The sequence below is a fragment of the Astatotilapia calliptera genome, chromosome 6, assembly GCF_900246225.1.
Source record: "Astatotilapia calliptera chromosome 6, fAstCal1.2, whole genome shotgun sequence".
Lineage (NCBI taxonomy): Eukaryota > Metazoa > Chordata > Actinopteri > Cichliformes > Cichlidae > Astatotilapia > Astatotilapia calliptera.
Genome location: NC_039307.1, coordinates 3,584,696 through 3,612,498, shown reverse-complemented (window position 1 = coordinate 3,612,498; position 27,803 = coordinate 3,584,696). Strand labels below are relative to the sequence as shown.

At 42.6% G+C, this 27,803-nt stretch overlaps 1 protein-coding gene across 30 annotated transcripts in view; it reads left to right on the top strand.

Moving 5' to 3' along the window:
• Positions 1–27,803, top strand: part of rims1b (regulating synaptic membrane exocytosis 1b) — an 83,450-nt gene that overhangs the window by 28,954 nt on the left and 26,693 nt on the right. For 15 of the 30 annotated variants that reach the window (XM_026169707.1, XM_026169704.1, XM_026169706.1 and 12 more), the window contains 16 exons: positions 8,291–8,592; positions 9,043–9,959; positions 14,570–14,610; positions 14,778–14,888; positions 15,003–15,102; positions 16,567–16,690; positions 16,790–16,846; positions 17,101–17,147; positions 17,234–17,358; positions 17,445–17,575; positions 17,720–17,891; positions 19,499–19,652; positions 19,829–19,885; positions 22,370–22,523; positions 25,118–25,234; positions 27,349–27,411. In XM_026169707.1, the coding sequence (XP_026025492.1) occupies positions 8,291–8,592; positions 9,043–9,959; positions 14,570–14,610; positions 14,778–14,888; positions 15,003–15,102; positions 16,567–16,690; positions 16,790–16,846; positions 17,101–17,147; positions 17,234–17,358; positions 17,445–17,575; positions 17,720–17,891; positions 19,499–19,652; positions 19,829–19,885; positions 22,370–22,523; positions 25,118–25,234; positions 27,349–27,411 (2,672 nt within the window). Of the gene's footprint in view, positions 1–5,359; positions 7,231–8,290; positions 8,593–9,042; positions 9,960–14,569; positions 14,611–14,777; positions 14,889–15,002; positions 15,103–16,566; positions 16,691–16,789; positions 16,847–17,100; positions 17,148–17,233; positions 17,359–17,444; positions 17,576–17,719; positions 17,892–19,498; positions 19,653–19,828; positions 19,886–22,369; positions 22,524–25,117; positions 25,235–27,348; positions 27,412–27,803 lie in introns of those variants that run through there. The other 15 variants (XM_026169702.1, XM_026169723.1, XM_026169719.1 and 12 more) reach the window with 9 other exon arrangements.

Sequence of the window (27,803 nt, the reverse complement as noted above, 5' to 3'; positions counted from 1 at the left end):
GGGTTAAAAGAGGACCTCTTGTTCTTTTCCTATTTTCTGCTCCTATTAAACATGGTTGGGTTTCACGCAGTGAGGTCGCTCCTCATAAATCAAGCACAGAGATATAAGATCTTCAACCAACAGAGAAATCGAGTTAACTTTGCTGGACTTTACTGTGAGAAAAATAGCAGATCAAACAGAGTTTAATCAGAAGAATGATGTGAAAATCAGATAAACGACTGACAGGAGCCAGAAAAAAGTAAACATTTTGCTACATTTCATATCCAAAATGTGAAATCCAAATCTCTCTCTCCTCTATGTTTGCTTAATTAAGATCTCAGAATGGCTCCAACATGAAAAAGTTTTTTTCTACTCTTCTGGATGTGTGACATCAGCGATAGCAGGTCTCCTTATATGGTCATCTGAAGGGACCGGTGGGGTTGTGTATTAATGCTGTGCAGAACTTTGTAGATCCATTGTGTACATGTTGTAGTTGTGTTGTTGGTGGACCTCTAACTTAGCCTGTGCTGTGGAGAAGACAACATAAATGCACACAAAGAACTTGTGAAGTGAAGTGAAACCAACTGCCAACTGCAGCCATTACCTGTGGGCTTTTTGGAGGATTTTTGGTTCTTATGTTGTTTTGTTGATTTCCCCCCCTCTCTTACATACGTAGAGCATCATCGCCATTAATGTCAGGCTCTGTGTTGATGGGGGTTTTTTCAAGGAAGACACACAAGGACTTCTGTGTTGGCTACGTACCCATAATCTTTCCCTTTACTTAAACAAAGTTGTATATAAGCTGATTACAAATGCAGAACATTAGTTCAGCTGTGGCTGTGAGCACAGGAACCCGCTGGTCTTTAGTTTGCAAGATCCAACCAATCAGTAGAAAGTTGCCTTAAACTGGAATTGAAGGGCTGCACCGAGGCCAAGTATGAGACAAACAAGGATTGTTCTTAACTGTAAATCAAGCAAAGCTAGTGCGGTAGAAGAATAAACATATGCACTGGAAATGAGGACAACAGGAATGCTTGGTGAGCACATGCAAGGTTTTTTGGTCACTCCAATAACAATGTCAGCCATAGAAAATATTCCCGTTGTTACACTACTGGTTTGCATCACTGTCTTCTCTAATGCAATTAAAAAATGCACTTTGTCCACAGACACTGCTGCGTTTAGTGCACAAAACACTTTCATCTTTTTCATTTAAAATGTTGTTAAACTGGTGAGAAATGTATGTTGGGTTTTTTTCCCAAACGTGCGTGAGAGGAAATGTGACCACATTGTGTAATTTTGCTTAATCTTATGTGGTTTTAAAAGCTCTTTTTAGCGTGGTGATGTAGAGCGTGGTGAGAAAGGCATTTCAAGATCGGAAGTGGAAAACTGGTGTGGATTTACAGCCACGCCACCTTTGCTTTTTCCTTCAGTCTTCCTCACCACAGAGTGGGTCTGGCCTGCTTACAGACTTGATCTACAGCCTTATTAGTGGAAATGGAGCATTATGTCTTCGCCGGTCATCGTTCTTCTCACCATTCACGATTTACCATTCCCCGTGAATGATGGCAGTTTACACTCAGCACCGCCTCGTATGTCATCCTGTCGAGGCATGTGTTTGTGTTGAAGGCGGGGTCGCTGCGCACACTGAAAGCCCACTGCGTCTCCCCACTGATCTGCCATCCCCAAGGCTCCCATCTATTCTGCCCATTTAAGGAAAGCTGATGTTCGCGCAGTTCAGGCCTAAATGAATGCTGTTCTCGTCAAATGCTGCTGCCGCCGCCGCCGCCGGCCAAGCTGCTGCAGCGATGCACGCCTTTCCCGTTTTGTCAGCAGATGGGCGTCCCAGACGCCGGGGGTGGGAAAAGAAGAGGGTGGGGGTGGAGAATTAGAGACATAAGAGTGACAGGTGTGCCGTGTCTTCATTTGTCAAGTCAGCCAGGTGTGTCAGCCAGGCGAGAAAGTGAGGAGAGATTAGAAAGAAAAGAAAGAACATGGAAAGAGAAAAGCCAAGAGAAAGGGAAAGAGGGGAAATTAAACCAACAGAGAGGAAAGACGAGAAAGGTGGAGGAGGGAAGAAAGATTTATTGATAAGAAATAAGGAATGGAAATTGGAAAGGAAAAGAAAAATGCAAAAGAAGAGGGGAGAAAGAGGAATGAGGGGAGAAACCAATGAGAGGAGAGAAGGGCTGAGGAATAATAGGAAAGAGGAAACAGAAGTCAAAGCTTTGAGAAGAGAGGGAAGGAAAACAGAGGGCTGGGTGGAGGTATGAAGGGTAAAATACAAAAGACATTTGTAGAAAGAAAATAAGGAAAAAATTGGGATACACATCAAGAAAAGGAAATATGAAAGGGGAGGATAAAAACTAAGAACAAGGAAACCAGGAAAAGGGAATAAAAATGGAAATAAAAAGAGCAGAACCAATGAAGCCAAGAAAGGTTAGAATGGGAAAGAGATCAAATTCAATGAATAGCAAGGAAAGAAATAGAAAAAGAGAAACATGAGTGTTGTAAATAAGGAGGCAAAAGAAAGAAAGGATAAAACAAATGTGATGGAAAGCCGAACTAAAGGTTAAAAGAGGAAAGAAACAGAAGAAATGAACAGGAGAGATGAGACCATGTTCACGTTCTTTTGAATCCTGCCAAAGCTGCAGTCAGGTTATCTGTCAGGTGACAATTTTATCTTTTTAATTTTTGTTGTTATTGCCTTTTAGCACTAAACACACACACACACACACACACACACACACACACACACACACACACACACACACACACACACACACACACACACACACACACACACACACTGCTTTGTAGCCCTTTCCCTCACTGGCTTGTCTGTGATTTGGTTACCATGGAGAAGCACATTTTTAGGCAGAAGGAGGTTGACATTATTACACGACAGAAACAACAACACTGCCTACACACACACACACACACACACACGCACACACACACACACACCTCGCCTACAGGCAGTCGCCCACGCCACACTCTTCCAGGCATGAAGGTTTGAGAAGCGTCCTACATACAAGTCCTGTAATGCACATCTGCACAGACACGTCCTCACTCCGCGGCATCCAGTCAAGCTGCGACATGAACCCGTGGTGACACCAGAGTGGGCTGCGTATGGACGGAGAGAGCTGATTGGAGGGTCTCACATCATGCTGTGTCTCTCTCACGCACACTCATTATCGGGTGTATGTATATATCTATGCAATGACACACCAGCATATACACACTGACACACTAATTCCCCTTACGACATGCTTCAGGCTATCTAGGAACACAGAGTGCAATCACTCCAGTAAAGGATTAAATGTATTACATCCCCTTTGTGTGTGTTTGTGTGTGTGTTTGTTTGTGCGTGTGTTCCTATAAATTCTTTATTGTTTACTACCCTCCCCCATCCATGGTGCAAGGTTTGAAGCATACACAGAGGTGTGCTTTGATAAATGTCTCTCTCTGGATCCAGAGCACACTGACACACGTCTTCTGTATGATGATCTAATTTCAGGATAAAGCTTGGGGATGAAAGTGGCAACAACTTGCGAAGCAACGCACACTGCAGATGGTGCTGAATGAAGCTCAATAAGTGCTGAAAATGCTCTGTCCTGATTGGGGTTGGGTGGTATCTATTTTTTTTATGCCTTCATGATTTACTGAAATTTTACTGTGGTATGCATTAGGTTATAAAATAATAATGTGTTTTCAAAAAAGAAAAATGAAATCAAAAATAAAAGCAAGACTGTATACTTCCACTGAGGATAAAAAACCAACTCTCTCCACAACAGGACGAACTGAGTCTCTCAATCCAGGGACATTTTTATCTGTGTTTGTCGTTTGTGATGTTAACAGTAACAGTTTTTGCTGTGTCAGACTTTACAATGATGTTTGTGGCTTTTTGCGCTTAGTAGTCATGATGTAGAATGAATGGAGGAAGTGGAGGGGGCTGAGAACACAGCCGTGTAGTGCATCCATCTCAATGTTAGTCGACTCTTATGAGCTGGAGAAGGCCTAGCCCATTATTGTTAGGGCAGTCCTGGTCTGCATTACTGATGTAGAAGCTCCAACTGTCAAGGGAGACAGAACGATGGAGGCAGGATGTGAGAGCCATGATAGGGGGTCCAATAAAAGTCTATATTCTGTCTTCACCTGTTTGACTGTCTAGCGTGCACGTTGAAGTCTTCAGGTGATCGGATGTCAAGGCTGGGGTCCATGCACAGAAACCTTGTCATGGATCATCCTGTCAAGGGGGGCCTGAGGCCAGAACATGGGAGTGGACCCAAATGCAGACACCAAACGGAAAAGCCATAAGATATTAGTAAACTTTATTGCGAACACAGAGATTAGAAATGACACGACGAGGGTACGTAGTGCAGAGTCTCTGACATGGAGGCACTGGGAAAGAGGGCGTCTGTAGTTCTGAGAATGAGGAGTTAATGCAAGGAGGAGAGAGGAATATTGATTCTGCGGGCTTACTTACAGGTGGATGTCGTGAGGCTCTGGGTAAGGCAACCAAGTGAGCGTCCGAGAACTAACTGCCGCAGGAATGAGGACACATTCAATCTCTTATATTTAGTGATGCAACGTGGAGCAAGTTCACGGGAAAGCGATTTCAGAGGAATGTCATAGCGGTGAGCCATACCTTTTGTTTTGGCTCATACCTGGGAGCAGGCATTAGATCTTAATCGTTCTGTGTAGCGGCACTGACGATCCTCTCTGGTCCAAGTCCAGATGCATTGGACTTGGACCAGATTAAACCGCGAGGTCAGTCTCGACTTATGGGAACAGGAGAGGTCAGTAACCTAGGGAGGCTTCAAAGGGCAAAAGACCAGTTGCAGATGAGGTAAGTGAGTTCTGTGCGTACTCTACTCAAGGAAGATGTGAAGACCAGGTTGCTGGGTTTTGTGTAGTGATGCAGCAGAGAGCTGATTCCAGAGCCTCTCGGTTTGGCCATTGGACTGAGGATGGTACTCAGAAAATGGAGGCTGACCATGGCAGTGCAGAGCAGAAAGCTTTCCAAACCTGTGAATCTTCATAGGAATGCTGTGGAGTCTAAAAAACATGATCAACAGGAAGCTTGGCAGTCTCTTAGGCAAAAGGCAGTTTATCTAGAGCAATCAAATGAGCTGATTTGGAAAATCTGTCTATTATGGAACAAATAACTGTTTTCCAGGAAGATGCAGGTAAACTGGTGACAAAATCTAGTGGAATGGATGACCATGATCTGTGAGAGGGTATCAGTGGTTGGAGCAATCATAACAATCATTGTCTTCATGCATGCTCAATCATCCAGGTAAGGAAATCTCAAAAGGTTGATTCTGTTCATCTGGACATTTTCAGTTGGAGAAACGTTTCGTCACTCATCCAAGTGACTTCTTCAGTCTCAGCTGACTGCAGGTTTCCCCAACAGGGGGAACTGGCAGGACAAGGCATCAGGCTTGATATTCCTGGAACCTGGACAATATGAGACTGAGAAATTAAAGTGACCAAAGAGCAGAGACTAACGGGCTTGGCAGATGTTAAGTCTTTTAGCAGTTCTTAGATAGGTTACATTTTTGTGGTCTGGCCAAACAGTGAAAGGTTGCTCAGTTCCTTCAAGCAGGTCCCGCCATTCTTCTAGAGCCAATTGACTGCTAACAGCTCCTGGTCACCCACATTATAATTTCACATCATAGGAGTAAGGCAATGCAAGAAGGCACAGGGTTAGAGCTTACCTTGGGGCCCCGAATGTTGACAGTATGACCCCCAACTCCAGAATCTGATCTACCGCTTTACTGAATGGCTGTGAGGTGTCAGGGTAGACTGAAATGGGCGCAAAGGTGAACAACTGTTTTAGCGTAACAAAAGGTGGAGGTGAGGTGAGTTAGCGGTGCGCTACCTGGCTGTAATTCAGAATGAAATATTGGTAGAAATTGGGAATACCAAGGAACCAAGGCGGGGTGTAGAGACTCTTCAAGGAGACCAGGGTCCAGGTAATTGAGCTGCAGGAGAGTGAAGCAGGGACTTGACAAGGAAATTGGAGACACAAGGAAATTACAGAGCATGAACACAAAAACAAGAAACAATGAGGCGTGGTTACCACCATGAGGTAGCTGACGAACTGGCCGGAGAATAGATGGCTGCGCTGGTCTTAAATATAGCCTCGCTGGTGAGTAGGGCAGGTGAGGAACCAGGGCTGCGCCCAGACAAACAGGACGGCAATGTGAAAATACCAGATCCACTCATTCGGATCCTGACACATCCATGGCTTTTGGTTTTTATTTTTTTAAGATGGACCAACATCGTTTTTGCATTTTTTGATGAAGTCACTGATGTTTCTATTCAGAGACGTAAACATCTACCAGAACGGTCCTGCAGGTTGGCATTGGATTTTTTAGAAACCATCAGTTGTTTTGTTTAACTTTTGTTCAAAACTTCTAACACAGTGAAATGATCCAGCTCCCCAGACGGGGACGATCTTACCCGGCATGTGCAGAGTAAGTTTAAGCACTTCAGCTCATTTCTGGTTGAAAAAAGTAAAGATTACAGTTGGCGCCTTACCAAAAAAAGCTGGGATGTAGGTGATCTGAAGAAAGATTGCCACAGTGCCATCACAATTAAAAGTTGGTTTAACATTTGGTATCAAAATAATAAGATTTGGCCATTTGGCAGATGTTTGTTGGGTTAAATGTTACACATCATGCACATTAAGGAGGGGAGGCATGGTGCACTATAGGTTAAAAGCTATGAATTGTGAGCTGGCATTGTCAGCTGATGATGAGTTGTATAAGGGTGATGGGATTACTGGGCACTGCTAATCTGATGCCCCTCCGCTGAGGTGGAGAAAGACACAGAGAGAAAGAGACTGTAGTGTGTTGCTGGGCGGCTGCCCGACAGCTGTGGGCCGTGCGGGCAGCTGATTTACTTTAGATTAGTCTGGACATGCGCCAACTAGGATTCAATCAGGCCATGATGAATGTGCTTTGGCTCACTGAGAGCTAACTGCTAAACTGACTGCTAACAGCACACCTCACTGCCTGTCAAGGAGGGGTAACATTTTGGGGCTTTCCAAAGGTCCCAGAGGTGTTTTGTTTTCACTTTGTGCCAAGGCTCTGCGACGTAATACAAAGGACCACTGTGTTTCCTCTCTGCGGTGGATTTATTCTTCGCAAAATAAACCGGCGGGATTATAAATACGGAGGGAGATAAATCCTGTTTTTTTTCGTGCTGTTGAAGTGAGGTGATATTCTGTAGCCATGGCTACATGTGAGTATTTGATGTTGTCTGTGGGTTTGATTTAGATGATAAAGACTGGGATTTAATCATTTTTATCTTAAATCGGTGTAATCGTCACTCTTAATTTGTAGCTGGTTTTAACAGTTGTAAGAATGATTGATGGCCTCATGGAGCAAAAATGTTTGAACTTTCATGTGACACAGTTAGAAATCACAGTTCTATGTGCTCTGTATCTCTATTATTGTCTGGCCTTATAACTCCTATATTAGATCTTTTGTTATATTATCTTCTTCAATCCAGAAAAATATGCATCTTAATAAAGAAGAACGCTGCAGTACCCATGAAGGTGTAACAGTTCTGTAGATGAGATCATGATGTCCACGTGGAGCCGCTGAAGCCCGCTTAGTCTGTTTTTTTCCCCCTTTCAGTTCTTGCTTTTAAATTAATCAGCAAACTGAGGTATGCTTCTAAATTCAAATCATAAAAATATTATCGATAAAATTAGAGCTGTTTTAGAGGAAAGCATGATCTTTTACGGGACCGTCTGACCACAGCCTCCAACAAGCTGTGTTTACAGAAAATAGATCAAACAGCAGAGTTTATCACATCATGGTGCTCTTTAATATTTTATTTGTTTTTGCAAAGGATGGAAAGAAGCAAGTATGGGACTGGCATTTTTTTATATTAGAGTTGGGTGTTTGTTGATACACAAGCAAGACTCTTAATGTCTATGAAAAACGGATTCTGCTCCAGCAAAGTTAAAAGCACATTAAAGTTCACCTGCGTTGTACAGATGTTTTAATGCTGCAGATTTGGCCTCCTGACATCAAGCAGGTCACCCACAACCCATCTGGAGTTAGGGGTAGGGTTTGGATAAAGTTAGAATCCACCTATTTTTATGGAATTATGGAAAGTTAGATGCTAAGAAAGTTTCTGAAAATGTACCTTTTAAGCATGTTGCCCATCCGTCAAACTAAAAAAAAAAACCATTTCAGTGCTAAGCCCAGATGTGTTGCTGGTGACCTGGTGGATGTTCAGAGGTGACTTGAAATGAGTTTGCCAAAATCTTCTTCCCTTTCGACCTTTCCAGGTAATGTGGGTATGCAACCAGTGCCGTAAGCAACAGGAGATTCTCACCAAATCAGGAGAATGGTTTTCGGGGTCAGGGGTGCGGCCCGGGAGCCTGGGCACCTCTTTAAACAATCCAGCCACGGGAGGTGAGGCCCAACGGGACAGGAAGCTACTCCGCTCCAGGTCCCAAGCCCCACCGTCCAGCACCAACGCCAACACAGGGCCACCAGACGGGACACATCCGCCCGGCGGTGTCACTGCTCTCAAGGGTGCTGACACCATGCCTGGCTCTCGCTCTCAAAGTGAACCCCCAAGAGAAAAGTGAGATTCCTCTTTATTTACAACCTTTGCCTCTTTTCATTTTTAACATAGGAATTGGTGAAAGCTAGCAGTACTGCAGGATTCAGTTTTCATGGTATATTAATTTGCTGAAGCCCTTGTTGTGTTTTTTAATCCGCTATGTAGCTCTGAGTCTGCAGTAGCTTAACCAGAGAAGAAGGTAGGTCACAGGCAGGTCTTGAGAGGTCTTTGACTCAATCCCTTTGTTTTAATTCTTTGGGTGTGTTAGGTAAGAATTCATAGCTGTCTCATCCTGGTTAGTAGTTTTTTAATCTGTTGATAGCCCTTCGTGACTGAACTAAGAAGATTTTGAAAATAAAAAAAGAAAGAATATATAAAAAGCACAAAATATTTCTGTCAAAAAGCATGCAAAGAATGCTCCTGTGTTTGTATTTGCTTTTATAAAATAACCTAATTTCTTTTCTCATTTAGGAAAAGGCCAGTTTCTTTCCATGAGCAAAACGGTAAGGGAGGCATGGGACGTGGTTCTGCCCGGAGACCAGCAGACAAGTTGCATTCACAGTCATCTCTGGACGAGCGGATGGGTCCCGGAGACAGAGGAGAGAGACGGTTAGGAGATGGAAGGCGGCTGGAAAAGATCCACTCTCAGGACTACGAGGACGGGGATGAAAACCTGGGTCGTTCAGAAACACACCGCAGGCGTCCAGAGGATGAGGAGAAGAGGGAACGGCAGCGGCGCGAGGAGGAGTTTCAGAACCGCTATCGCAGTGACCCCAACTTGGCAAGATACCCAGTCAAACCACAGAAGGAGGAGCAGGAGATGCGCATGCACGCCAAGGTGTCGAAGGTGCGGCATGAGCGACGACACAGTGATCTTGCAATAAATGAGGTCGGACTGGGGCCTGGTGAAGGGGGTGGGGGTGGAGGCAGCACAGGAGAGGTGCCGGAAAACCGTCTTGCCAGGAGGGGTGGAGGTGGGGAAGGAGACCGCAAGGCCCTCATGGAGAATCACAGGGCCTACTCCGCAGATAGGACCGTGGGGGTTGTAGGTGGGGCTCCCCCTGCCAGTGGAGGGGGAAGATCAGGGTCCCAACTTGGGGGACCTGTGCCTTCAGACTGGGGTCCAAACAACAGTCGCCTGGAGCATGGACCCCAAGACGGAACGCGGACATCAAGAGAGAAGGGTGGGGTGGATAACCTGCTGAGGAAGGACTCTCAGGGCTCGGACCAGTCGGAGTCTTTGCGGCCACCCCCTCCACAGTCATACAAGGGCAAGCGCGGAGTCAACAAGAGGCAGATGTCCATCAGCAGCTCAGAGGAGGAGGGCGGCTCCACGCCCGAGTACACCAGCTGTGAGGACGTGGACATGGAAAGTGTCAGCGAGAAAGGTCAGTCAGGCAGATGTGCTTACTAAGCTGAACCTCTCCTTACACCGTTAGCCACCATCCATTTCTGTACATTAGAAACTTTTCCTTACTTGTTGAGGCTTCTTTTTCACTCACGAGTCTTCTCATTATATTTTGCTAATGATCTCTGGCTGGTCTTATCTAGACCACACGTTCATACTTTGTTTCCTCATGTAGTCCTCATTCTGTGTAAATGAAACACACAGGACTTTAATGTGGTCTCTCCTGTATTGTCATCATTGTCAAGAACCATGCCGACACTGTGTGCCCGGCGTGCTCTGAGCAAGATTAGAGTCACAGCAGATCTGATGACTAATTGAAATCTGATCTGCTGCTAATACTCTGGGGGACAGACAGATCAATAGACCGGACAAGAGATCTGCCACAGTTTTTAACCACTGTTGATCAGATATAAGGGAAAATAAAAACATAATCTCACACTTCATAGATATATTTCCACTGCATTCTGCATTGGTAGTGGAATTACAAACAATGTGAGAAAAGCCAGATATATTTTGACCCCCAAGATTACTCTAAAACCAACACTTTCTAGTTTTGGACTGTGAAACTATATGATAAGCGATAGGATAAAGTGCCCACCCAGCATGCAGTGCATTACTATCCCTGTGTGTCATCTACACCTCTGTGCTGTGGCTAAACCCTGCTGCTCTCAGGACAGCTCTCATTTATTTGGAGAGTCCCTGTGATTTAGGCCAGCAGATTTGTGGAATTAGGTCAGTGGCTCGCTGGCTATGTAATGCTTTGCTAACAGCCAGCTGCAACAGCCAACCATGTCCCACCGACTAAATTCAAGCCTGGTTGCAGTTGCACGCTACACGATTTCTGCTATCTTCTTGGCACTTATGGATTTCCCCGCACTAACAGAAATCAAGGGCTGTGCTAAAATAACCCACGCAAGAGTGTTTGGGTTCAGGAGGCAGAGTTACTGCATCAGCTTATCTCTCACTGGTCAGTCCCAGAAGGATGGTGTTCCAGATGTTTTAATCCAGCTTACTATAACTCAGGGACTGGTAATGTGTAGATGGTGTGGATTGGGATTATTAGCTGTTTTAAACACTCTTTAGCTAGCTGGGCCTCAAAACAGGATGTATCCTTTTACGCTCACCATCTCTGGCAATAAGAAAAAGTCACAGGATAATATGTAGCATGCGTTGTGCGATGGAAGGCATTGCATTGTCAGATTAATGCTGGTGTCATCTTAAATTAGACATGGCCAGAGATCTTTTTGGTTTAAGAAATTAGGTGTCATTACATGGATCTGAGATGTAACTAAAAAGTTCTACAGACTGCATCAAATCCCACCAATCAGCACTCATCTTCAAGCTCCTCTTGAAGGCACTTATTTGTCAGCTATTTAGAAGCATTATCACGGAAGCACGAAGGCTCTGCTTCCAAGACATAGATTAACCCATGTGCGTAAACTTTTTTCAGTGGAGGTCTCTTTTGAATGTTCCTCTAAATCTCACATGACTGGAGTCACCAGTCATTTCAATAAAACCGACACGTTCCCAATCCAGGGCTCGTGTCTTACTGTGTGTGTGTGTCTCTCTCTCTCTCTCTCACTCTCTTTCTATATATATATATATATATATATATATATATATATATATATATATATATATATATATATATATATATATATATATATATATATATATATATATATATATATATGTTTAGTGTAGTCATTTAGGTTGAGCTGAATTGTTTTATTATTATTATTGTATGTCCTTTACCTTACAATATATAGTGGTAACTCTTGTGATCTGGAGATATCTTAAAAAAACAGGGTCCATCCATTCATTTTATTCATTGTTCATGCAATACATGGCCACTAATGCAGTCTAACATGCATGTCAAGAGAACTTGAAAGCAAATGATGCAAAAAGGCTGAGCAGCAGGTTTGATTCAAGAGCATTCTTCCAGTTAAGTGACCGTGCTGTAGCACCACTGTGCCACCCTGGCTCTAATATGTTTCTCCTTATTTTCTGTCATATATACACAGTTACTAAGTCATATGGTGTAGTTTAAAGCCGTATTTGAACTTTGCCCTCAAAAGCTCAGGTGACATTCTGTTATTTTACTTATGCAAAAATATAATGAATGAAACATTTGTTAAATTTTTGCAAAAAGTGATAAAAAAGATAAGATGGGTTTGTGTATCACCATTAGGATCCACGTATAAATATGATGATAATAAAATTCAATTCAACTCTGATGTTGAAGCACTCTATTAACAAATTACCACAGCATTGCTGGTATTAAACCTTTTATGTGTGGTCAAGCCCTATGAGCCAAACGCTCATGTTTCAGAGAGTTATATCAGTTATTGGCTGTATGATGATCCTTAATATGCTCGTCTCAGCCACACAGCTCCGTCTGTGAGTATAGACGTGACACCCGGGCATAAAGCTGCCTCAAAGACAGAAGAGCTAAAAGCTTTTTTCAGACAGTGGCTGCATGAAGGCCCAGTAAAGTATAGGATGCTGTGGCTTTGAGGCTGATATGTTTTCTCTAACTGGCTCAGAGAAAATGACAATGTGAAAGTCCACACAACAGGAAACTAAAACAGACAAATACCAAAGAACGCTGATGTGGATTGGAAGGACTAGGGAGAGAGCTGCTGAAGAAGGGTCAGGTGATAGCGTGGATGCTCACGTGCTCCTCTTAAACAGATGATTTTTCCATATCAGTCAGTTACCAATGAGAGTAAGCCAGGACTGCCTTCAGGACAGTAAGAGGGACTTGGTCAATCTTCAGTTGAGCGGAGCCTCTTTCACTTACATGCTGTGTTTGTCTTAAACAATGATACCTACAAAGAGCTGTTAATAAAGAGCTATCTGCCCAGCTTGCTCATCCACTAAACGGTGGCATCAGCATTTTTCCTCTCGAGTGTTCCAGTTAGCATCACTAAAGTTGCTCAAGTCATTCAGACTTTTTTTTCCTGATTTCTCCATCAACCATGATTGTATAGGCTTCATTTGGTTTCTACTCTTTCCACCAAAAAGTTCTTTTCTCTCCCCCCTGCAGGCATTTTGCAAAAAAACATCACGTGAATTATTCTGCCTGCCCACGTACCTCAAACTGAAGTTACTCAAAGGATTTTAAAATCGCCATCAGATGTTTTCTTGCTGTTGGGCAGCACTAAACTGTGCTGCCCATTTCCAGCTCCATATTTGTATTCTTAAAATCTAGAGTAGCTTTGCATTATTCATGGTTCAGAATAATCCTCATCTATCTTATACTGGGGTGTGGTGCAGCTACTTAGGTCATCCTCTGTTGGAACACAGGGTTTTAGCTCCTCCCTTTTTAAATCGACAACCACAGTAGACAACATCTGAGCACAGTTTAGTCACAGCTAGCAGGTCCCAAGGACCCAAACACAGATCCAGAAGACAGGCTGTTGTAGCTGTTTGCAAAGTCCAAAAAACACATGGGAGCGTAAAGCAAAACTAAATCCACATGGACTCAAAGGGAGGACGCACACAGGGAATGATCACAGGCTAAATAATTTTGATGTTTCGTCTGATGCTTAAGCCCCGAGGCCTGTGTCAAGGACAGGGGGCGTGCCCAAATAAAGCCCATCCCAACACCTGTATTGTTTTCTTCAGAAACCACATGACCAAAGATAAACGAGGAACCCTTTCTCTGAAATGACGTGACTGCTTCATGTCATTTGAACCGGATTTGAGCGGTTGAAAAGATGCGGGAATTTTTTTGTGGTCTGAGGTGATTCTGATGATCATCAGCAGTCTGCAACGAGATTATGGAGCACATCGAATGACCAGCAGATGTCACTAGTTCAAAATGAGCTGTTAAACAGGGTTTTGTGTGATCTGCCTTCTGGTGAAGCAATTGGCTGGAAAGATCCGACACGTTCACAGGCCTTCATCACACCATCACTACGGCGTTAAGAGACGCTAAGAAAAGGGAAAACAGCACTATTTCAAGTCATGAGGGTAATTATTAAGGAAGTTGACACAGCAGGGCGATGAGACACAGCTGAAGACAATCAAGACAATGCCTGAGGAAGTAAACTAATCACAAGACGCCAGAGACAGATGACTGTTAAAATAAAACAGGAAGCAACTCAGCAGATAATCACCAACAGAAACACTTGACAAGATACAGGATGACATAGAGAAGGCAAGCCTACTAAATCAAAATGTAATAAAAATTCAATAAAAAATATAACTAACAGAAACTAAATACTAAAATATAAGAGCTTTGGAGCTTCAACAGGGAGTCTAAAGTATTGTTAAGTAAGAGAATTCAGATCATTTTAGTAAATTAAGTTACATTTTTATAGATGGCGAAATGGAATTTTTAGCTTTTTAAAATTAAACCTACCTCAAAGAAAGCCTTTGGCAGGCCCTGGCATATAAAACAGAAATGGGATGATAAACCCATTAGTTATGTTGTTTGAATTAAAGCAGATCGCAGTCTTTAATGGCATCACTGAGTCATCTTTCTAAGAGTTTTTTGTAGCTTGGAATCAACCTGCACAATTACATTTAACATAATTTAGACAAATGACTAATTCCTCCCTCTCGAACTCTTTCTCCCTGCAGGTGACTGGGACTGTCATCCTCTAGATCCTGCAGTTTGGCATGTAAGTTTCACCAGTCAGGTTGTTCCTGAAGCTCTGCCCTGATCCCTTTCCTCACATATAGCTGCACTTATATTAAGTCTAATGTTGCATGGGACCCATGACCAAATTACCAGTATTTACAGTTGATAATGTGCTTTGTAAACATCCTCATGTCTTTGTCCCTTTAGCATCCAGTTTCGTGGCAGCCATCCAAAGAGGGTGACCACCTGATTGGGCGGATCACTCTGAGCAAGAGGTCAGCCATGCCCCGTGAGGCAGGCTCTCTCCTGGGACTAAAAGTAAGCAGGGATTCATTCACATTAAGATCTGTCCTCACTGAGACAACAGGCAGTGTTGGAGAGGACGGAGTGACATCTGATCTTATCGTACGTCTGTCTCATCTTTGTGTGCAGGTGGTAGGAGGGAAGATGACGGAGACAGGGAGACTTGGGGCCTTCATCACCAAAGTTAAAAAAGGGAGTCTGGCAGATGTCGTGGGACACCTACGTGCAGGTACAAAAAATAGAACATGTTGTTCCTTTGCAGGAGCTGCAGAACTGCAGATAGTATTGCTTTCATCTAGGAATGCATGTGAGATCAACCTTTGCATAGACATCAGTATGTACCTGTCATCTTTGCAGGCATGAGTAGTGTGCTTGTCATTGAAATTGTTAAATGCTAAAATGCTAAACATTTGTAGCAGCTTGTGGTGGCCTACAGAATAGTAATAATACTGGTGTTTTTATTGGTGTAATGTCTGTGGGAGCTGCCACTTGAACTCAAGCAATCAACCAGCCTGCTTGTGCTGCATTCACATTATACCAGACCTTTACTGGAGTGCTATTTTGAGGAGTTTGGTTTTGCCAGTTTTACACTGATAAATAATTTTCAAAGCATTTTAAAAAAGGAAAAAAAAGGAATGTGGGCAAAAGTAAGCAACCGCAGTCAGCTGTTGGGATTAAAGTGATATTAGAGCATATATAAGGAAGCACAGAATGTATAAACAGGCAATGTGTACAGTTCTGCAGTAAAGCAGTCATCATTCATGCTACATTTTGCTTATCTGACCACGCTGTGTCATGATTTGAATAATAATGGAGTAATGTATGGAGTGCTGAGGTCACGGGACTACTTCTGGCTGTAAATTTTGACTGTACAGCGACTCAGCTGCTGCTGAAAGTATTAACCCAGGGCCTTATTTATGCTTGAACATAGTGTTAAAATCACTCCTGAGAGGGAAAAAACATTTGAGGAGGTTCTGAGAGCTCCGTTTTCAATTTACAGGTCGGAAATCATCGTAACTCACCTAAAATGCTTTGTCACTGTGGGTTTAGTCAGGAAAAAAAGAAGGAGCCAACAAGAAAACCCAGGCAGCAGTGACCTTTATGGTGGGCTAAATAGTGGGTTGGCATACCAAACCAAACATGTAAAAATGGGCAGATAAAAAGACAGAAATGTGCCTCATCAAGTGCAAAAAAGTCCTTCCAGTCTCTGAAAACTCTCAGAAGTGTTTTTTTTTTGTCTAATTTGACAACTTGGATCTTTTCATGATAATTCATGAAAGATGCAAGCGGCAATAAGTCACATTAATGTGCTGGACAACCACTTATTTTAAGTCTGGAGATTGATGAGATAAAATTGTTTCCACACTAAAGTCACATTAAATTAAATTATTTTCTCCATTAAAGTCAGAAACGAGGATGAAACAGGTTGTGGTTAATCGTGTGATTGACAAGTTTTAAGTGTCCACCCCTCGGTCATCCAGCGTCAGACAAGCTTGAAGTTTCACAAAAGGACTTTTCTTACCAAAGGGTGATGTTATGGTGACAATGTCCATTTTCTGAATACAGCCTTTGACCGATCATCGTCGGGTTTTTGTGTGGAGCACCCAGCAGAAAAGTTGCGCTGCACTTAACTGCACACTGAGGACATTTGATTTTTCAGTTTGACTTTAAGAAGCATTAATCTTGTTTTCAGGTGATGAGGTGTTGCAGTGGAACCGGAAGTCGTTGCCAGGAGCAACCAAGAAAGAAGTGTACAACATCATTCTCGAGTCCAAGGCTGAGCCTCAAGTGGAGATTGTTGTTTCGAGACCTATAGGGTGCGTTTGTTGTTACTAATGTGTACTGGTCATTGTTAAAGTACCACGGCTTTGATTTTCCTTCTGACGGACTTTTGATGTGTCTCCTTTATCTAAAAGCTCTGTGAACCGAATTATGTCCAAACACCTCTTGAGAAAAGTGTATAGAGCACATCAGTAAGTAGAGTGGAGCCCCTTCCCAATGTATCTTCCCTGAAATCCTTCAGATCCAAGAAAGACATCCCCTTTTTTCCACCTGTTCTTCAGTCCTTGGCCACCTGCTGTTTTCCCCACACTGTTAATATGACTGACTGGTTTTGTTCTTCTTCTACTGTGTTAGAAACTGTTGTTGTTTAGAGATATATGCCAGCTGAATGACATATAGTAAGGGAAGATTTGTATACACTCTGTGACTCTTCTGCTTTTTACAGAGACATCCCAAGAATCCCAGAGTCCTCCCACCCTCCTCTAGAATCTAGTAAGTTTTTATATCACCAGCTTAACAGGCTTTATATTTTAAAATGTGCTTTCAGTTAATGTTTTTTCCTATTATTCATTCTGTTGATCCCTCAGCAGGCTCCAGCTCCTTTGAGTCCCAGAAGATGGACCGTCCATCTATATCCGTGATGTCCCCTACTAGTCCCAGCACTCTCAGAGACCTTCCTCTGGTTCTGCCTGGACAGCTCTCTGTGAGTATCAGGAACAAACACAATGAGGTTCATCTGACTGGATATAGATTGAAAAGGATGCTAACTGCCTTTATGCATTGTTATAGGTGAAGCTGTGGTACGACAAAGTGGGCCATCAGCTGATTGTCAACGTCCTTCAAGCCATAGACCTGCCACCCCGACCAGACGGACGACCTCGAAACCCCTACGTCAAGATGTACTTCCTGCCTGATAGGAGGTCAGCTCATTGTGTTCATTTTTACTTATTGAGCATCTCACGGGTATTTCTTCATCTATAGTTTTTATTTTGAACAATAAAAAAAAACCATACTGTTCTCCTTCTTGCACACTGAATGAATCCATGATTTCTTCTCTCTTCCAGTGATAAGAGTAAACGACGGACTAAAACGGTGAAAAAGAGCGCTGAGCCCAAGTGGAACCAGACCTTTATTTATTCCCACGTTCATCGGCGAGACTTCAGAGAGCGCATGCTGGAGATCACAGTGTGGGACCAGCCTCGAGTCCAGGAGGAGGAGAGTGAATTCCTGGGCGAGGTGCGTGACAGCCACTGTCCAATCAAAGCCATTTTATTGGTTGAACTGTAAAACATGTAATAGACACATCAAATTCCCTAAATCCACATTTTAACCTTAGTAGAAGAAACATATGTAAATGGTAAATGGCCTGTGTTTGTATAGCGTATTTTTTACATTTTCAAAATTAAAAAAATAAGGTGGAGATCAACTGAGAAGACCAGTTGCTAGATTTGCTGCACTTTAGGAACAGGGATGTTGTCCCATTATTGTCCGATAGAAGACTCCAGCTGGTTAACAGTCCTGGTTCTTCTTTGTGGAACCTTTGGTTTCATGATGCTCCAGATGTTTTTAGTTAGTCTGAACCTCAGGTAGGCCTAATCACTACACAAACTCTTCTACTACATGTATCTGCGGTATCTATGCTGTTGGAATCGATACAGTTTGGCATCATCTAGATGCAAAATGGAAGGTCTTCCCTGAATGTCAGTGTAGATGTCATATAAAGAAAAGCATACATTGCTCTAAAACGTGTAGATACTGTTGAGCATTGACAGTGTTTGAACTCTTCTTTAGTCCAGAGGATGTGGTGCACGTGTTTTAAATCCTGTCCTGTCTGGCAGCTTTTGGAATCAGAATGCAGAAGGACACGATGAACCTCTGTACTTCTATAAGATGCACGTTTATACCCAGTCATGTTACTGAGCTGTTACCATTTAACCTAATTAGTTGCAAACTGTTCCTGCCCTCACATTTCTAGCCTTTTGTTCCCTCATCCCAACTTTTGTCTTGCTGCCATCAAATTCAAAATGAACTAATATGCTATCAAATTGTTATTTATCTTGTAATGCCTCCCAGTCCAGCTCTTCAGTTCGAAGCAATGTTTTAGCCCCTCCCCTCTTAAGCTCCTCCTCTCTTGGCTCTTAAGTAGACTTTCCTCTCATTGGCTGCCTCTCATAAATAGATGGTTGAAACAGCAGGCCAGAGCTGTTTTGGAGAAGAAATGAGAGATATCTGGTCTGACTGACTTCATTCAGACAAGTATTGATCATTTACATCAATAGTTCCAGATAATATAATTAAATAAATAATTCTGCCAGCTCCCAAATGTTTCCCAATATCCCATAACTGGAAATCTTGGGATTTTTACTATGTTTTAAATTAAAGACACTTCTGATTACAGATGAAGATGATAGCAAGCAACCATAATTTATCCATAAAGGATTTTTTACTTACAGGAGTCACAAAACAGCAATACAAACTTAAAGAAAACAGTAGATAAAAGAATATAAACTTCAAAAGAACTGTTACTCTAAAAGCAATAAGAAAGTGAAAACAGTTTTTATAGTTTTTAAATGGTTTTTAAAAATTAAATGGTGCAAACATGTTTCTCAAATACCGGTCTGCGGAGAGAATGACAGGGGGAACTGTGAGAAACACCCATCACCCAAAATTTGCTAAGTCTGCCTAACATAGGATTTAACTTGTTGTATATTTACTGAATATGATTGCCTAAAGTTTCATTCTCTGAGTGGATGAAACTGATTTTCTTTTAAATGTCTTCACACGGGTGAAGATTTCTACTTTCCATTTTTCTCATGTGCCACCTCCCTTTCTGTCCCCCTCAGATCCTCATAGAGTTGGAGACGGCCTTGCTAGACGACATTCCTCACTGGTATAAGCTCCAGACACATGACGTGTCCTCTATACCTCTGCCACAGCCCTCTCCATACCTCCCACGGAGACACGTCCATGGAGACAGCCCCAGCAGGAAACTACAGAGTATGTGTGTTCATTTATTTGCAGGCTGTGTGTCCTTTAACCAACAGTGTTTGAGCGTGGTGGCTAACATTTCCTGTTCTGAGCCTTCTCCAGTGTCCCTCTCAGCGTGGGAGAATCTCTCAACCTTACCCTGTCTTGTGTGTGGGTGTTTTGCGTGTGCGTTTGTATGTGTGCAGGGTCTCATCGCATCATTGATACAGAGTTTGATGATGGTTTGATAGTAGTGACTAAAGGTGGGTGGGGGTCATGGTTATTGAGCGTTTCCTCGTAGTAGCCTGTAGGTGCCCAGCACTGCGTGAGAGAGCATCCTTGTGCATCCTCCCTTCATGTCCTGTGGAAACCTTTTGGGTCTGCTTCTATAAATTTCTAAAAATTTAACCTAAATTAAAATAATTAATTCAAGCTGAATCAGCAAAAACACCCGAAAGTATTTTGCAAATCATCACATTTCTTACTGGGGTGCAGATTCTGAATTTTTGCGTGAGGCTGCATGAGCATTTTCTCCTCTTTTGCTGGGTCTTAGAAACACCGACGCACTGAGTGCATGCTGCACTGCAGAGCTGCAGTAGTTCACTGCCATTCCACTACGTCTCCTGCAATCCTGCATGCTTCTATTCCTGCTCCTTACTTCACTGAAAGCACACTGAACACAGACAATAGAAGACATTTTAGCTACAGCTGCTTTGCTGGCTGCCTGTTTCTGCCCTCGCTTCAGTTCCAGTGTGCATTGATTTAGACATTAATGCAATTTTATTTAATTTTTTTGGTAGCCTTTAAAATGCCACAAGTATGATCAGGATACTATTTGAACATTACTATGATTTTATTTTATTTTATTTTCCTTGTTATTTTGTTTTGCCTCAAATAACAGAGCTCTGTACTACAATACCCACAATTCTTAGCCACAGCTTAAATCGTGCACCACAGGTGATGAATTCATTCACTCAACTATTCATTCATTGGCAAAAAAAAGTGTTAATTTTAGTTGCAGTGCAAGTGTATACCTAACTGCATCTTGAGAGTCAGTTTTTATACATAGGTTGTTGTTTTTTTGTACTTATCCAACCAGCGATGCTTCCTGTGTATTCTTAGAAGCTCCCCAACTGGCTGCTACCTTTAATGATCCATACAAGTCATGATTGAGACCTTCGCCTCACTTCACTTTGCACAGTTCTGTTTCACATCCTGTCGTTCATATTTAAAGCTAGAGTTGGCAGACGTCTAGAAAGACCAAACCCCGCCCCCAAAAAACACCGAGCCAATGTCTCGGTGTCTCTGCAGAACACAAGTGGGTGTTCATCAGCCATTAGAGGAGGACGAGCAAAGTGACCACTGGCCTCTGCGCTCTACACTCCTGTCCCAGAATCTTGTCAGATTGCTGTATACCATTTCCAGTAATTCCCACGTGCGGTTAAATCAAAGTAAAGTTTGCAGTTTTACATCTTTGCATTGGTGGCCAAGAGTATTTTCTGTATCGTTAACCATTAATGAAACTTTTAAATCGTAGCATGTCACATGTTCCCAAATGTGAAGAGGTCAGAAGCCATACACCCCCCTCCTTTCACCCTATGTTAGCTTGAACTGGCCCCAACCCTTCTGTGGTATAAGAAAATGAACGAATGGGTGAAGAGATCACACTAAATTGGGAGCAATGTCTTGGCATGCCACTCAACCATTCCATATAAAGTTAGGTTAGGGTTAGAAGCAACGTCAAGGATTTCTGCCAGCCTAGTTAAGGGATGGCGTCACCGTTTTTTGACTCCTTAATGAAATGTCCTGCAGCCCCCTCTCTCCTATAACTGTCCTAACTCCACCCCATCAGACATATATAGGCTATACATCAGCTCCAGCAGCCAGAAGGCCATCCATGCTACGTCCACAACCAACTACATCAAGACCATCACAGAAAATTTAACTTAGCATCTTACCAATCCAGGGAGCAATGAGAGGTGCTGAATATAGTTTGTCATTCGCTCCTGAGATGAGATGTGTTTTAGTGCATTAAATGTCCCTTTTTTGGGCTGCTTTGCAATGTACGTAGTTGCTGTCGGTGGAATAGCCACTTTTAATTCAGGAATATCTGCCACTTAGTAAAGGGAAGTTCCCATGAATTTGTAGAAGGGCCAATTAGAGTAGCTTCTCTTTGACCTGTGATTGGCCAGAGTCTCCCATCACAAAGCCAGGAGGAGGTGGAGAAGTGTAGGTTTCTCTCACACAACAGGAGATGTTTTTTTCCTGTAAGACTCAAACATTACTGCCGATCTCAGCTTTAAATGAGGCTAATGCTCTGTTACTGCATTTTTTTCTGTATCATGTGACTTACTATAGCTTTGTAGGCTTGTAACTGTAAATGTCTGATCTGTCATCTCATCAGCCACTTCATGGGATTAAAACAAGCTGAGCTCAGGTCTGACAGACACATTTGCAGAAACAGTCACATGACCAGCTACACTGCGTTTGCAAGCTGCTTATTTGCCTGTAAAACATCCAGATGTGATGTTTTACAGTCTGTAGGTGAATGGCACCTGTAACGGTAGCGAGTAGTATTGACTCATTACAACTGGTGCACCCTTACCTAAGGACACAACTAATGCCTGGATGTGTGTGAGTGTTTGTATCCCTCCTGTGTGTATGTTATATCTGTGAATCTTGAAACATGTATTTTGCTTGTTTTGCACGTGTTTGTGTGTCCACACTGGATCTGTGTGCGGGTGCAGGCGCAGAGCGTAACTCCAGGGAGAGAGAGCGGGGCAGCACGTTGGCTGTGCCCGAGCAGCAGCGACCCGTCCAGCACCGCTCGCGCTCGGTGTCGCCTCACAGAGAGGACACGTGCAGAGCTCGGTCTCGGCCTGCACACGTGCCCATGCAAAGGTGAGTTACACCGGGGAGTTTTACCTGCTGAACTCTGAGTGATGATTTGGCAGGTGGGGGAACCCTAAAGAAAAGCTTGACGTTGCTTGTTAATTTGTGGACTGCAGCTGCGAGGATTACTGCTCGACAAGTCCGCTGCTGCATTGTTCTGGTCACGGCAGATGGCTGCCCTCTTTTGAGCCTCTTTCTGTTGGTTTCTTCCTGTTAAAAGGGAGTTTTTCCTTCCTACTGTCGCTGCTCACAGGGTGTCGTCTGATTGTTGGTGCTTTCTCTCTGTTATTGTAGGGTTTCTATCTTATTCTCTAAAGCACTTTTAGCCAACTGTTTGTGTTATTTGGTGAGGATAAATACAAAATAAAACCAGTACCGGTACCAAATAAAAGAAGATTTATTCATAACACACAGGAAAGAGCCCTGGGAAAGTGTTAATGATAAAAGTTAATGAGTTAATGATAACAACGATTAAAAAAAATAACGATAAAAACCCTGAAAACCATAAATTTCACACACGAGCCTTAACTCTCATGGCCCGGTACCGGGATGGGGGACCGCTGCACTAAACCATCTGAGATGTGACGTTACCAGATTCCCTGCTGGTTCTTTTAGTTACTAAATGAACATATAATAAAATATAAAATGCTTATATAGTATTTTATTGTCACTATTTGAATTTAAGCAGAAATTAAGAAAAAAAATTGATTTAAAAAACCAAAATGAAGCTCAGGGCTCAGCCTGAGCATGGCTGCTGTGTGTAACAAATGATTTAACAGTAAAACTGTAAACAGTACAGCTGTGTAACGCAGGCAGGACAGGGCCCAAAATGCAGACTCACGGAGACGGGACCTCCAAAATACAGCTTTATTTACTGGGAGAAAAAGCGACACAAAACTAAAAAGTGAAACCTAAACACACGGGGAACACTGCTGACACGAATTAACGTGACGCCACAGGGGAAGCAGAACTAGACACACCGAACATGGAAGCCGGAGACCTTCACAATAAAACAGGAAACGGAGGAACATGACACAGAAATGGAGGAAAGGCAAAGAGGGAGACAAGAGAGACATGGCAGACTGGGGAAACATGGATAAACATGGGCAGGGGGGGACATAGAATGAAACAAGGGAAACAAGACGCAAGAACTCACACAACATATATACACACAGACACACAGAGAGAGACACAGAGGGCAAAACAGAGATGCTAAAAAGAACAACCTAGGCACCGCAGATTAAACTCAAGACTAGCAACGTGGACTTAACCATGAACCATAATAGAAAATGACTTGAAAATACAAGAACACAACACACTGGGTCAAATGACCCAGGCACACGACAGACTCTGTGTGTCACAGCTGGCCAGATGTAAAGAGTAGATCGTATTCACCATTCTGACAGATCCCATCCCAGTTTGGGGAATATTTAATGAATTTACTTCTTTGGAGACCCACATATGGATGCTTTTGATGATGCTGTCTATATATTTCAATAATTGGAACAGCTGGAAGAGACAAACCACCTCAGCTCTTGTTAACATTTCATTAACCCAGGGAGAAGCTGGCAGTGCAGCAGAAGTTCAAATCTAAAATGTTTGATTGAGTGCCGGGTCTCCACAACATGGGTCACATTTCATGGGTGGTTGATCTGGAGATTTTTTCTGCTTTTTTCCCACAATAATAAAAGTTGTACATCAGTGTCTAATCACACTGTCTTTGAACTTGGGTAATGTATCCTCTCTCCAGGAAAACGTCCAGGAAAACACATAAAACTAAAACTATAAAGCAGCAGAGAGCTAAATATAACCAATGCAGAATACGGAAGCATAAAACAATAATCAACAAAAATAATAAAAAATGTAAAACTACAAAACCCCAAAACATGCCAAACTCAAACCTCTGGGTCCAAGACTCAGGGACCTTAACTGATACGCTAAACAAATCTGTAAACCAGAAAACACCACAACAGAGCACAGCTGACAGAAAATCATTAGCTGTGTAAATTCCTGAGTTAATGTATTTATTTCCCTTTGCACGCTCAGGCTGCAGCTCATCTCAAATGTCAAATCGACATCTTAGAGCTCTGAAACTTCAAACTTTTAGCTATTCGGTGCGCTCAGCTCTGATACTGTCCCGAAGCCAAACGAAGAGTGACAAATCACTTGTGTGTGAAAGGATCTTTACTCATTGAATTTTTGGTGATAAATAACCAACAAATGGACTGATTGACTTTGTAATGTGCCCTAATCGCTCTTCTAGCTTGTGTTCAGCACAGCAGTTGCCATGGTGATCTAGCCAGGTTAAAAGGCATCCACCTTCCTGGTACTGAAAACTCTGACTTTAGGCTCAACATGCCCGAACAACACATTAATCTTGCTTTGCAGTGCAGGCAGCATTTACCTAGAACGTTTCAATCTCACTTCTTACCCCTGCTCATCGTGTCTCTACATCAAATCTTCAGTCAGATCTCAGTAAAGCGAGAATAAACATGATAAAGTCACAACTTTACAGTTATTTCATTTTATCGTATTTTCTTTCTTTTAATGACTGCACTCATTTTCACATTACATATAGAAATGACATGTTTTCTCATCATCAGGAGTTTGGATGAGATCCACCAGAACCGCCACCACTCCCACTCCCCCTCCCATTACCACGAGCCCCACTTGGAGCACCAACGCTCAGGTGACTCGGACTACGAGTACTCTGAGGACAGGTAACCTGCTGTTGGAATCTCCTGGGATCTTCAGGATGAGGGGCGGGGCAGTGAAAATCTCTTCCAGTTGACTTTTTTACTTGTAATAAAAGAAAGATTGACATGTGTCAGATCAATGGTTGATTCTCTAACAGCGAAACTGGCCATCATCAAACATGAACTTCTGGGGCTTTGACACAATTATATATATTTCTCAAAGGCTGAATATTGTTTTTGTTTATGTGTGTGTAATGTGATCTTGCCAAACTATTTTCTACTAATACTACTAACAGAGTGAAACTACCCATATGGAAAAGAAATAGAAAAAGAACTTGTGGTAAATGTTGAAGTTTTATGTGTATTTTAAAGTTTCGGGTTCCTTCACACAGAACATGGCATGTGCTGCACTTGCATCTGTAAGAATACTGGACCTCTGTTCTTCTTTGCATTAATTAAAAAGATTTGTTAGATATGTAGAGCAACAGAAAGGAACACTTAGGAAGTCTAAGCTGTGTTTACACATATTGTACGTCCACTCGACTGTTAAAACACACCCGTGTACTGCTGGTGCCGTGGTTCTGGGTTAGAGTTATGTACAAATCATTTCTTTATTTTCTCAGTTTTTACACTGATTCAAGTTTTACTTCCTGCTGTATCGCACGCACAGCACTGGTATTTTACTTCTGAGTCGCCAGATTGTGTCTTTCATGGTCAGATGGTCTTTTTGCTGTGAAGCAGTTTCTGGGAATCCTCGTGTGCATCTTGGGTTTCCTTGCATGTGGAGGTGTTTATGAACGACTTGGGTTTTTGGAGAGTTTCTTTTTTTTCCTTCCTCTTCTTAGAATTTTTTGCCCCACATGATGCAAATTTAGGATTAAGGATTTGGATTTGGGCAGATTCCACCACTTTGCTCTGTGTATAATTGAGTGAATTAGATGCTGGATGCTTTAGTTTCAGATTACAGCAGTGCAGTTATTGTCTCCTTTATATCTTTAAATCTGTTTACTCATAAAAGTGGCCTTTTTTGCAGTTTCTTCATGCAATATAATTGTAGGAAATTAAATCAAGTGCACATTAAATGTGTGCGAGTGTGGCTGTTTACATAGACAGTTATTTACACCGAATAGTCTCACGCTGATCGCGGCAAATTGTGAAAATACAACAACAACAAACGTTGTTGAGCCTTTTACGACACGTAATACTAAACTCTTCTAAGCTAAAGAGAATTTAACAGAACACGTGACAGCCCTGCTTGATAAGAACATGCCGCTGTTTCTGCCGCTGTGCTGACGATGTATTCAAACCATGCAGAGCATGAGCAGAGCAATGCTGTGCAAAAAGTTGCTGCAGTTCAGGAAAGAACCTCAGTGAACAGGAATCAAGCTTATTCAAGCAAAGACACAGATTATTTTAGTTTCCACAAATACATCAACAGTGTCAACAGTGCATCTGAAAGGAAATGACACACTGTCACGTGTGGAGAGGAAGCAGCTGGTCGCTGTGCTTCGTGCCTCGTCACAATGGCGGCTGCCATACTATGTGCTGCTGCTGTTGATGATAATGACTCACAGAAACGTATTTTACTACAGTCCAAACACATAAAATGTAAAACTGCATTTATGTTTGCACAACCTTGCACCAAAAACATGATGGAAATTTCCATTTCGGAGCTGCAGACTCCAGATTCATTCTGAACGATCTCACCAGCGCCCATGTGAAACCTGCCCACAGAGTGGGAGTTGGTCAGTGTTTTATTCTTCCTACTGCAGCCACTGAATGTGGACGGTGTAGAGCTTTTCTACTGTTAAGCCATCATAGACAGTGCACAGCCCCCTTTTCATTGCAGATGCACTTTTGGACTCAAAATAGAAAGTGCACACTGTAGTGGCGTTGCATGCCACTTTCTTAAGAGTTGTATGTAAAACATGAACATTTACTACAGGAGTGTATGCACAGGTTTATTCTAAGTCTTTTCCATATGGGATTCTCTGCTGTTGAACGGAGACTTGATTGAAATCTCAGAATTATGATTTCCTGGTTTCTGTCATTCATAACTTCACTTTACCTGTCTGAGTTGCCATCCTCTTCTTTTGTGTTGTTTTTCATTTGTTCACCCATCGTCATGCCAATGACAGTGAGGTCCTGGAGATGCACAGGTCTATCCGGGGCGGGAGTGCCGAGTGCCTGCACACAAACAGGTAAAAAGAAAAAGAGTAGCTGTCATCATTTCCATTTTCACTATACTTTAACAACTCCATCTTAACTCTTAAAGTTGGCCTTTTTAATGCAAAAGGAACATGCTGGTTATGGTTGTGTCTGTTATTTCTGCTTTTCTGCACATGCATGAAGACAAAAGTGTGACGAGTAGTTGTAGCACACATAAATTCAACTGTCTCATAACAGTGTATGCGGGGATTTGAGCCCCGCTCGGCACCTGACCTCAAAGAAGGCAAAGCTTTGTGAATAATTTCTTTTATTTTGTTTTTTTTTTTTTGCCTTGGATGTCTTCTCTACATAACAGCAGTTATGGATTGTCTTTCCACTTTTTTTCTTGTCTTCCTTTACGTGCATGACCTCCGCTCATACAACC